We start from the raw sequence: 13,243 nt of genomic DNA on the forward strand, positions 1-13,243 counted from the left end.
TTGAGTAAATTCCAGGAGTTGGTGATGGACAGAGAGACCTGGCGTGCTGCGATTCATGGGGTCGCAAAGAGTCAGACACGACTGAGCGACTGAACTGAGCTGATACAGAAATTGGTGGGAAAACCTTTAGGCACTTAGTTCGAAGCTTACTCTTGAATCACTTAGCGAGTACAACTTGCAAAGACTTTTAATGTGTCTCCCATTAACATGAAACTCATTAGCATAAAACATATTTCCCTGTTTCTTCATGGAAAGTTCGGAGAGAAATGGCAAGAAATTTTTTAAATAGCACCCCCACCCAAAAAAAAAAAAAAAAAAAAACAAACCACCTTCAAACAGCCTCAGATAAAGATAGGGAAAGATGATCAAAATTTAAATACTGGTACCCATTAAGCCTTCTGAACAATCAAGACTAGCATCTTGTAATGGCTATTTCAGAATAACTGCTTATCAGAGGCTCAAAGTGTCATGACGCATATTTATGGCCATGAAGCAAATTGGTCCAACATGATCTAATCAGTATAGTGACTCTAAAAGGTACTATACTCCTAACCACCAGGAACTGGAAGCTCATGGTCAGATGAGAGAAATGCCTCCAAGTGAGCCAATTAAGACAAGACAGGCTTCAGTCTCAAGCCTGCTGCCAGCAATAGGGTATTCACATGTAGCAAGCACTGAAACCTGAAGCCACGAAAATTCAGCATAGTTACTTGAGGATGGTTGCTACTTACCACCTCTAATGGCTTGTGCAAGAGTCTAGAACTAGGCTGAACAGGTAACAGAAATTCAAAAAAAGTACCAGAATGAAAACTAGAAAGCCAGAAAATAAAGGTGGATTTTTCTCCAGAAAAAAAAAAAATTTATACATAGAGTGACTGTCCTGCTTATCACTGAATCGTTTTGGATTCTAACACTGGGAAGAACTTTGACACGGTCATGTGTTTCTATCTACTCTTCTAGGCTGTGCCAGTTTCCATCAAGTTATCACAATAATCAATTCAGACATATTCTACCTACAAACTGTCATGTTCTCTATTACTGACACTGACAGCAACATTTTTTTTAAAAGATTCAGACATATTTAATACTTTCCAAATGGAAAGTATGTTTATGTGTTGCACAGACAGAAGCATATCTTTAACATGGTTTAGTAGCGTCCTATGTAATTAATGTGTTCAAATCCTCTAATTGGAAATATATAGAATTATTTTCAATTATCTACATTTCTGCCTTTTAAGAGCACATAAAAGATTATTTGCAAGGCATAATATATGCTTTGCATGATTAATACCTCCCCCCATCTTTTAAGTTTTGTTACATTTAGAAATTTAAGACCAGGAGCAAACATCTGTCAGACTAAATTTTTGCTTTTTCATAAGTGCAACTTTTTAATAAAAATTTACATCTAGATAAACAATCTTCAGATTTTTGAAACTTTAATAAGATTTTAAAAACATCATGACTTTGAACTGAAAAACATACATGTTTAGCACACAAATATTGTAATATGAATCAACTCCAACTCCACATGAAAACATGTGACTCAAATTACAGTTTTAGAAGTTAGTAATTCACATTTAAGCAAGTTAGCGCCTTGCTGAATTCAGCCGTGGTAAAAAAGAGACTTAGTGCATATTGTAATGGCACAATGTGCTTTTGTACCATTTTGTTGGTATTTTTCACCTTATTAAACAAGATCAAGTTCTTGAAAGTTGGTAGATATCGGCTAACTTCCTATGACATGTGAAATTTCCAATGGTAACAGATACATTTTGTAACAGAACACTTTCTATAGACTTTTCCTATCTTAAAATTTTAAAAGCAATCATTTGTAAGGATTGCATCAACATCAGTGTAGCAGAGGAAGATCAAACTTTATTGAAACTGCTTGCATACAAAATATATTGCACTATAACCAAACAAATGTCAACATAAAATCCAATCTGTTGTCGCTAATATGTACAGAGAATATTGCCCAAGAGCAGTTACATTACAAGGTCATTCTACCTTGGTTAATTATCTACAGTATTTTAAACCGAACAGCTTACAGATGATGTGTGCAAGGTACCAATTTCTGTTTTCAAATACTATACATTCCCAGAATAAATAACTAGAAATCAACATTAATGTTTGGCAATACTTTTAAAAGACTTTTTAATATTCTCAAAACCATGTGCAGTTTGTTGCCATTTTTATATGCTTATTTGTATGCAAGGAAAAGTAACCGTAATATGAAAATTCAAAGAAACAAACTCACAACAGACATCAGAGGCAGAACTTCGGTTTGTACGGCACTGTACAGATTCAGTGGTACCCCTACTTGGAGTTATTTTTTAAGAAAAATATAACATCTTAGAGTGAAGGTCCTTCACATATTTTCCTCAGTAAATCTCATAAAAAAAAAACAAAACACAAAAAACCTCAAAACCGAAACCCAATATGTCAAAAAAACAAAAGAAAAAAACAACTAAAGAAAAAAGTTTCATGTGTTAACCAATCCTAGTCTGCTTTCCAATTCTGCTTATACATTAGACCTAATATTTCAAAGTTTACAAAACATTTAACCTGCTTCCAATGTTTCTCAGACAAAGTACCTGTACTTCACAGGATTATTATGCACACATGGAAATGACCTTTCTACCTCCCCAAAATAAGCTTGAAATGAAAATGAGAAACTTCACAAAACTCGGGGAGGACAAAATAAAAGAGAGCTCTAAGTTAAAACTGGTCATCAGGCCAAAGAGCAGGCGTATCCTACTAACTTTCGACCAGGAAGGTTTGTTCCTAGCTGAAAACATTTGAGCCTCTTGCAAATGAAAAGACCGTTACTTCTCCTCCGGTCTATACAGAAAAATTACACATCCCTCTCAATAACACTATTTGTCAAACTTCAGTGCAACAGAACAAAAACAAAAACAAGTCTTATTCTTTATACTGCCTAACCTGATGTTTATGTAAGAAAAAAAAATATGGAAAGCATGCATTCTTCTATAAAGTACTAATGTTTGACAGGGTTTGCTACATCTTTTAACATTTAGTGTTTCCAACTTATCTTCCCTGAACTCTGCATCCAAATATAATATTCCTACCTGCCAAGATATAAAAAAGGCACAGATCATACAACTTTTTTTTTTTTTTTTTTGCTAATGAAAATGACAAACTTCACATCACACACATCTCAGGGTCCACTAAAATACTGAAAAAGTGGACCAAAACATAAACTGACACAGGACATGAAATGCCATAGTATTTTATGGACTTCTATATGAGATTGAAAACAGAAGTCTAACATGATTACCATAAATGCTATTATTCAGAAAAACTGAAATATACCAGTGAGTTATCACCCAATGCAGGGTAAACGGTCCAAATTAACAAAGAATATCACGGCTTGGTATTTAAAAAATAAACCAAACAAAAATCCTGTCCTGAAGTGCTAAGTATACTTAATTATTTAAAAGTAATGTCTCAAAAATTTTAAGACTTCATTTTGTGCAAATTTGAAAATTGCTGCTTATGGCCAATGTGAAAAAAGCAAAATTCTTAACGGAATTGTTCATTTCATGCCCTGTGCCACCTTGCCTACTATTTGTCTTTGGCCTAACAAAGTTTTCTAATATGGAATAAGAATTACGGAAATGGTATAGGGGATATCACTCCAGAATTATGCAGTTTAGGGTACTCCATTGACAAGTGGTTGCTGGCCATCCATGGTGTCTGGCTTTTCCTTCTTCTGGTTACGATCTTTACCCGTGCGCAGCCGATTACCTTCACTGGAGGTATTCTGTAATGTTTTAGTGTGGACACTCCTTTCATTATTGCAGTCAACTCTGATCTAAAACAAGTTATAGTTGTTATATACAAAGACCATATTCTATTGTAATCTGTAATTGGCCTGACAAGAAACTTAAGCCCAAAGTGTAAATTCCACATCTTAAAAGGGATTTGAATAGAAGAAGTGTGAGAAATTAAGGTCAGGTAAGAGCTTTATTTGGCTTATGATTCTAAAACACTCCTCTTCTGTAACTGGAACACCTTGGTCATCTCACTGCATCCAAAGTTAGATAAAAACTCACAATCCTACTGTGTCTTCTTCTAAGTAGAACAAAACAATGAGAAACAAACAGTTAAAATGAACTCCTATTACTGATTGCAAAATATATATGCAAAATATAAATGTCAGTTCAAAAACATTGTTTATTCTTCAAAGATATGAAACCCAGGAGAGAGACAAATTATTGTCTTGCTATTCTGATGTTACCAGAGCAATAACTTAACTCACTTATTAACTAGCCTTTAGTTGACATCTTCATTTCTATCATAAGTATGATTAACTTTTTTTACACTGAGGGCTCCCTTTGTCTTACAATATGTGTGTGTGTGTCTATAAACATGCACATATACTGTATATACTCACATATATATATATATATATACACACTAATATATACTCATATATATTCATATGAGCACTGGTTTCTAGTAGCTTGTATTACAGTAAGGAAAGTCAGAGCATCATACAACTTAAACTCTGAAGAATAAGAATAGTACACGGAAATTTGAAGACACTAACGTGTGGGAGAACTGGAATCCCAGGAAGAGGCTAGAGACGAATACGATTTAAAAAATAATATCCTGAGATTTATATAGTATTTTAAGTGCCAGCACTGAACACTTAAACACTGCTAATGCAATTGTAGATGCTGTATAAAAGAAAGATAATGTTGACACACAGGCCTAAAACAATTAATAAAAGTATTGATCTGCTTCAAGTACAAATGGGACTACCTATAGTACCAGAATGGTACACTCGAATTTCAAAGTGTGTTTAATTGTTGGTCTTGGGTGAGTGTTTTAACTATTTGGTTGTCAAGAGGGAATTATAAAACTGGTACATAAACACCTTACATCTCTGTAAAACACATGTGTACATAATTTCATCAATCTCTAGGTCTAAGATCTTTTCTGTGGTGATCCTTAAGCACCAGCTAATAGTTAACACCCACTTACAAATGCTATGAACTCTAAGGAATATTCTGTCATGAAGTTTCTGCTCTTAAAATTTATGTCTCACTAACTTTAGGTACTGGTCCCAAACCAATCCATAGTCATGAAGGGACCCCCAACTACTTGGATTAAGTCTTTAGAGTTAAAGAAGCAGCTGAAGAGATCATGTCTTCTGGGAGTGAGGTACCAGGGTTCAAACATCACTCTAGTGCATGCTAACTGTGTGACTCAATCTTTCTAAACTTCAGTTTACTCACCTATAAAACAGAATAGTAAAACTTCTTACCTCAGGATACTGTTGAAACATTAAGCGAGATACAATCCACCCAGCCAAGGTACCTGGCCATGCTTGGAGGCTCATTTTAAAATTATGTTAACAATGTGGTCAGCACAGGTGCTGGCCACATGAGCTGGGTTCTCAGGGTAGAGGCTGGCTCTAAATAAGCAGCTGACTGATTCAGCATGTTATTAGCCAAGTGTCATCAGCCTGTCTACTGTGAGCTAGATACCTTCTTTTTCTTACTTTTCCAGTCAAAGAGGACACCCTATCCTTGCAACTCCAGTGAGGAGGGATGTGGGTTCCACAGGGCTTATACAAGTCTCTCTCAGTACGTTCCTGGATGTTTCTTTCCTTGGAGAATGGGGGTAGGGAGGACCACCTATGTGGTACTGAAGTCATAATGTGGTTGTCGAAATCTTTACAAATACCGAGACTGCACATTCTCTAGAGAAATCTTCTTTGTATACTTGTCATAAAGGACTAAAATTGACCACCAATGTAATGTTGAAAGGAAAGTATTTCACAAATACCTATATAGGATAGCAAATTCACATAAATCTCAAACTTCTGTAACTGGGACAATTTAGGTGAAAAGAGGCACCCAGGTTTACCTGGAGGGATCCATCTGTTGGTCTTCCTTTAGCCTCTCTTGGATTGCGTGGACGGTTATCTGTCCGGGAGTGATCGTCGTTTCCTATAGGGACATTTTTAAAAGGTTCAATGGTCACTGATTCTGACATGCCTACTGGAGAGTTCTTTGTTCCCACATCCTAAATTTATTTAGCCAACCACAGAATCTAAAATATAATCAACAACCTAGCAATTTCAGATACACACTGTCTAATAATCTAGCATCCACATGGCACTAGTGGCAAAGAACCTGCCTGCCAATGCAGAAGACATAAGAGACCTGAGTTCGATCCCTGCATCAGGAAGATCCCCTGGATAAGGAAATGACTACCCAGTCTAGTATTCTTGCCTGGAGAATCCCATGGACAGAGGAGCCTGGTGGGCTACAGTCCACAGGGCTGCAAAGAGCTGGACATGACTAAAGCAGCTTAGTGCACAGCAGCACATGTTACAGAAAACATTCCTAAGCCATCACAGTTCTACATCAACCGTGTGATAGGTCAACCTGAACTAATGATTAGATGTGATGTTTAGAGTTCCCAAAGAAGCTGAATTAGTTATCAGGGGTTATTCATATATTTATTCTATGTAAACTGTAAGGAAGCCTGTCTGATATTGCTAATTACATGAGTCTTTCTTATCGTGGTCAGTACAAAATGGGAGAAACAGGGGCTTGATAGTATGTCACTGAATCACCTAGCTTTTTCATAAAATTTTAGACAGTTGTTACAATTCATCTTCATTTCTTAAACGAAAAACCCTCAGTACCTTTGAAGCCGCCTCCACGTCCTCTTCCTCCTTGTCCTCTTCCTCCACCGCCACGCCGCCGCCCGTCTCCTCTGCGCAGGAAGTTCTCCCTCTCTTCCTCTGTTGGAGCTAATGACCAATCACTGAGTTCATCTCTGTGGTCAGATTCTGTTTCAGAAGCATTTGATGCTTCAGAATTAGTTCCTATCGAGAGTTAAAATTATATACCATTGTCTGACTTAAAAACATGTTAGGTTAACAGAAGCTTCCAGAGATGTTTCTGGGGGTAATCCAATATACTTCCCAATTTATAAGCCCACCAAAGAGTATATTATCACCTTCCATTTTGTAAAACAAAATTATCTTAAGTTCAAAATGAAGGTTTTCACAATATTTGAGGTCATTTTTGTTTCAAACATCTTTGGTTCTCATTAAAAAAAAAAGGAATTCTATTAGCCATCTAAGTTCAAACCTGAGTATGCCACATCATTAAACAGCTGTGCTCCTTTAAACATCTGTGCTCTCTGGAGGAAAAGTTGCCTACAACAGTTAAATGTAATACCTTGATAAACAACACTTCTAGAAAGAGAGTTCCTTTTAACAAGGTTTGGCCCAGGGACAAAGGGGAATGCACACATTTTGGTCATTTTAGAGAGGGTGGCAAAGGTGGCCATTGTGGCTACTATCTCAGGGAATGGTCTCTTGTGGGATCAGGGACTGGACCTTGCTGAATGGGGATATGCTTTCCTGATGCTTAGTCCACAACCTTCCCTCCCACTCCAGCAGGAATAACTGATCATTAGAAAGGATTTACTGTAGTGAACTTATTATGCCTGAGGGGGTGGGTTAATGACACAGGGGATGGGAGATGGGAAATGAACATCCTGGTAAGGGGGGACCTTTCACAGCATCAAGAACAGACTGTTGGGAAAGGGATAAGGGCTCAGGTTCAAGGTTGGCCTCAGGAGTAGGTAGCTCTCTCCCCGACTCCAGAACAGCAACTCTACTACCTCTCTCTTCCTCTGTTGGAGCTAATGAGCAATTATAGCTTCACCATTATAGCTTCATTCCTGTGGATCTTGAAGGCTTTTCCATCTTACAGAGTTCCTTTTTGAAATGCAAATATTTGTGAGATGGATTACACCTTACACCATCATTAGCAAGTTACATAGTAGATACACAGTTGAGCAAGACAGTAGGCATGGGTAGTGGGACAGTGTTCAGTGAAAGGTACTGGGAGAGAAGAAAGAAGCACAGAAAGAAGAGCTGGGGAGGCAAAGAGAAACTTCGCCTACTTCTTGACTTTGCCTAGGGCTGACTTTGGCCATGCCACTCAAAAATCACCTTATGAGCCACAGGATGCAGACCCCTGATTTACACAGTCCATCCAGCAAGTATGACCAGCACATGCCTGACAAAACATGAGCCACAGTACACAAATGAAAGAAGTTTTGGCTATACAGTAATAAAATCAGGAAAGGCCTTAGGAAAGGCATCAGCATACAAGGGCTTAAGCAGATCTATCCCCAGTCAGACTGTGGACAGAACTCACACCTGCCCTGTGAACTCTATGGGTTTTTAACAGGTTTTTCACTCTATGTGTCTTGCAACACAATTTGACCCACTGTGAATTGGAAACCATGTAGTGAGAAATTGTTATAATGGGGTTCTAATGAATATTAGAGATTAGCAGCTATTAAGTCTAGGAACAGATAAAGTTACTGAGTAAAATGCTTAGTTTGTACCTGAAGTATATCCAGGACCGCGTCTGCCGTGCCCCCTATTTCTGTAAGGTCTACTACCTCGACCCAGTCCTTGACCATCATCAGTCACATAGCCTTTTTCCTTATCTGTACGATTTGGTGGTGGTCTAGAACTAGCTCCAATCTGTCGCAACTGCTCATCAATTTGTAATCTCTCCAAACGCAACTGGTCTACTTCCTATTTAAAATATACAAGATAACAGTAAAAATAATTTGACATTTTACTTAATAATACCTTTCTCCTTTTCATCAGATAAAAATTATACTGGAAATATTTCAATTTCAGCTCCAAGTTTATAGTAGACACTGTTACACAGAATTATCAGGAAATTGAATGGTCTCCTTAAAAAGAAAATTACTATAGGTAACATAATATTGATGTCCAGAATTAAAAGAGATATAACAAAAATACTCAGCATTAAAATTATACTGACAGAATTTAAAGTTATTTAATTTTGCAATATTATCCAATAGATCTGCTAAGGCACAAATATGGTAGTTTTGGGACTTCTTGATAATAGGTTATTGACTAAAACAACTCTAAAACATATGAATACAGATAAATGACATTTAAGGCTTAACCAGCTAAGCTTAAAAATCACACATTGTAAATAAACTTAATTAATGAAACACTGAATTTGGGCCATCGTCTACTTTCAAAGAACAGGAACTATCTAATAGTTAACCCAAAATGTTGGATATCATGCCTTGAAAACCTCTTAAAGACTACAACTCTGCTATAACAAGTATGACGAACAGTATAAAGTCAATTGATCAAAATATACACTTGGGGTCCACTGAACAGACCCTCACACACAATGCTTCCAATATGCTAGGTTCTGTCAAAACCAGATGATGTCTCAGTTCTAACCCTTCTCCTTCCAATCTATTCATAAACATCGATTTACTAGATGCAGGGGACTGGATCCACAACTAGAGCAGTGGTGGGTGTCTCAGTCAAGCAGAGGCAATCATAGGGACTGTCCACATGAACAGTCACTGGGGAAGCCCCTGTAAAGCTAAGTTCTTAAAATCTTAGTTACAGCAGCTTCAGGAAAAGGGCAGGTAAGGATCTAGATGAGTGTCATCTGTGGTCTGAACCACTGTTTTACAAAGGACTAAATTAAAGGAGAGATGCTGCTGAGTGAGTGGCTTACTGCAAAAGTTTACTGCAAAAGTACAGTTATAGCTCATGGAATGGGTGGATCTTGCAAAACAGAATGGTAGTCCAGGTTATCCCATGGGGGCAAAGCAGTCACTACTTGGTGAGAGATGCCAAGCCCACTCAAGGGAAGATCTGGTGATGGGAAGCATGGCAACAGGACAGCTGCTAATAATCCAAAAATATATTCAACTGTGAAGAATAAATCAAAATATCTAAAGAAGAACACTGGTTAAAAGAACAAGGGACTGATACAATGCAACCTTAAGTTTCCAGGTCTTCAACATTATTTAAGCTAAAAGTAGGAAGAAAAACACAGAGAACAGATTACACATAAAACACACTTTAAAACAAAAATGAATAAGCAAATCAATGGGGTATCCTACCCATGCAAACCTTGCTGGATGAAACCTCTCCATTTTCAATTATTAATTGACCATCATAACAAGGACAAGAAGTGCCTAGCTATTATGTTTTTCTTCTTTATTTACATGTAACTATAAATTGCTTCATTTAAGAATTCAGCAGAAAAATTCTTAATAGGATAGCCTCATAAATACAATAGCAAGTTGGATTACTTCAAAAATAGTACTTAGTACCAGTTACAGTATGTTTTCGATACATGTGGATACAAAGATGGAATTATAAAAGTGACACTGGTAAAATTCTATTTTGTTGAATTACAGAACAGTTGGCCAAAATAAATTTTAAAACACACCTAGTCTAGGGAGGTGATTTGCCTACAGACACAGAGCTGGTCATGGCAGAAGACTACAGGCAAGTGCTGGACTGCCAATCCACTGCTTTTTCTGCTATGCCCTGCAGCCTCCTGGTTCCTGCTTTCCATATTCTAAGCTAGAGTAGGCACAGTGGTACAAATACCAACTAAAATGAGCATTTCTACAAGAAGACATAAATTGCTTCTAGTTTGTAAAACAGAGCATAGAGAAAATTATGAAGGGTACACTTTTAAACAGAGGACTTCATGAAACTCTGGGCTATTCCTGATAAATGACATAAAGGGGACAACAAAGCAAGTGTTACAGACATAAAATTTGGCCTGGAAAAAACTCTCAAGGGCTAGAAAGTATCAATGGAAAAGGAAAAGAATTTTAGACAGAACTGTCTAAAGTGGATGAGGGTTTAACAGAAGAATAATGGGAAATACGGGAATTTCTTCAGAACGGGGATACCGATTCTTAAATTCAAAATGATGGAAAAGTGACTTGGGTTTTCAGAAAGAATACAATAAGCTAAACAAAATGAGTTTTTTTCTATTATCTTTTATATGTCTTTCATTATCATGTACATGCTAGAACAAATCTTAATTGTGTTAAGATTTACTATGGAGTTTTTCTATTTTAGTGCAAAAAGATTCAAAGTTAAAGTTCTTCCTGTTCTCACCTTTAAATAGTTCAGGTGATAATCCAAAAGAACAGTGGCATTAGCGATGCTGTCTTTTGTTCCCACAAAAACAAATGGTACCATACCCTGAAAAAGATATGACAACAGTAATCTTATAAAATTAATGATGAATTACAATCTGAAATATGCAAATGACTAAATCCCTAGCAGAGGATCTGACAAATGGTAGGTACAGAAAAGTTTGTTGAAAATATGAAATATATAAAAACAAGAGTAGTTAGTATATTTTACACATCTGTGTATAAGGAAAAATCAACAGAGCAACCATTAAATGCATCAGGGTTACTATGATTTATACACTATTAAATGTTGGCAAGCTTATAAATTATGTAACTCAAAATTATACAAGTTTTAACATGAGACACAAACAAAATGAGTACTTTAAAATACTCATTAATTTACTACAGGTTTTATCTAGATAAAATTTTTTAAAAAATTAAAATTAGATACTAGGGCACAAAAGTAAAAACTAAATCAACTTTGCTAACCAAGTCAACATAGCACAAACAAGACACAAACAAAAAGAGTTAGGATAAATTAATGTGCACTTAGTAATAATTATTCTGTTAGGGGGAGAAACTGGGCATATTCATGAACATCAAATTTAACATTTCAATATACTTCAATAATGTACTCTGAACACTGTAAAGGACTGAATCATTAGGAAACTTTGATCTCCCTGTGATACAATTTTAAGGAAAGATTTTTTGAAAAACAAGTATACTAAAAATATGTACTTTCTAGCTCAAAATGTGTACTTCTAGCTCATCAGTAGAAATGAGGGGGAAAAAATTATTTCTTGTTCCAAGTTATAGGGAAGCCTAGGCCAGTTCTGTAGACTAACGGCTGGCAATTGTGACCTTCAAAGCTGAGAATAATTCAGTATTCCACTACTGATGAAATTTTCATGGTTACTGATAGTCACAAGTGACTAAAGAAAAGCACACAGTATTTTTGATGTAGATATAATTAGAATTTTCTAGGTGAAGTTTCTAGGTGTGAGAAGCCAAGAAACTTAACTCTCTTATTTTTTTTTATACATATGTAGTTTTATTTCTGGATTCTTATACAGTTTCATTAATTTGTTTGTCCATGTGGACACTAATATGTATTGTATATAGTACATTGTATTGTATATTGTACATATATACAATACTATATATATACACATGTAATTAGCCTCCAATGAATAAAAATAATTGTAAAAAAAATGTACCACTCTTTTAAAAAGAGCATTTGTTTGACAGGTGTTAACACTGCTAGGCTGCTTTTGTTTGCTTGCACTCAGTATATAGCATCTTAAACATACGTGGGGTTGGAATAGGTTTTTTTCTTTTTCCTTCCACATGAACATGGCTGTTGACAGGGTACAACACTGAATAATCAGGAAATATTGCTTGCAAACTGGCATCCATCTGGTAGGCAAGGCATTGCTTCCTAGTAACAAGGACCACCTAAAGAGTCAGGTGCCACTGAAAACGCATGGGCTTTCTTTTTTTTTTTGTGACTGGATGAACTATGGAATTAATCAGGTCTATGACCCAGATCTCTTTTTCTCAAAAACATTTTTGACTGTTGATTTTTTTTTTCTGCAACTGACTTTCTTACAAAGCAGTTAACCATATTATTTTCCAAAATGCCCTATGAGGAAATGCTATGCCCTTCTCCCTGGATCACATACTATCAAAATAAACTTTAATGCCACAGATGTAGCTCATCAACTTTGAAGCAAATACTAAAAAACAAAATTACCTTTCAACATTTCCAAACTGATGATGTACCCAAGTGCCACTCTATTAAGCACATCACTAGTGGACCAGAATAGTTAAGACAAAGAAAGGCAAGAGCAGAACAGTGACCTTCAATGTAGATACCAGAAAAAGTGATTCCCCAATCTCGGATGAGAACTGGACTCCCCTGCAGAGAGGAGTGTCCAATCCATTTGCAGTTACATTTCTCTTTATAAAATGGCATTTTCGCTTTTAATCTCTTGTTACTCATAACATTTTTTCCCATCAACAGTTCTTACAGGCCAGGTGGGGGGGGGGGGGCGTGCCCTCAAGAAACCAACAATGAGGAGATAACAAGTAAACATCTATGTGGTAAGTGCTACAGACAGGGATGACTATATCAGAGCATCAAAGGGGAGAAAGGCTCTTGAGCTCGTCAGGGGGAGGGACCCGATGGCAAGTACATGAGGAAAGAGGCACATGGAGTAAGCCCACAGCA

The 13,243-nt window shown here is 36.6% G+C and overlaps 1 protein-coding gene across 10 annotated transcripts in view; it reads right to left on the reverse strand.

The window, feature by feature from the left end:
* Positions 1–1,419: 1,419 nt before the first annotated feature.
* Positions 1,420–13,243, reverse strand: part of FMR1 (fragile X messenger ribonucleoprotein 1) — a 39,572-nt gene continuing 27,748 nt past the window's right edge. For 2 of the 10 annotated variants that reach the window (XM_065914880.1, XM_065914883.1), the window contains 5 exons: positions 10,994–11,080; positions 8,410–8,605; positions 6,686–6,793; positions 5,899–5,981; positions 1,420–3,835 (listed from right to left, as the gene is read on the reverse strand). In XM_065914880.1, the coding sequence (XP_065770952.1) occupies positions 3,674–3,835; positions 5,899–5,981; positions 6,686–6,793; positions 8,410–8,605; positions 10,994–11,080 (636 nt within the window). In that variant the 3' untranslated portion in view covers positions 1,420–3,673. The other 8 variants (XM_065914876.1, XM_065914879.1, XM_065914882.1 and 5 more) reach the window with 7 other exon arrangements.

The sequence above is a fragment of the Muntiacus reevesi genome, chromosome X (assembly GCF_963930625.1).
Source record: "Muntiacus reevesi chromosome X, mMunRee1.1, whole genome shotgun sequence".
Lineage (NCBI taxonomy): Eukaryota > Metazoa > Chordata > Mammalia > Artiodactyla > Cervidae > Muntiacus > Muntiacus reevesi.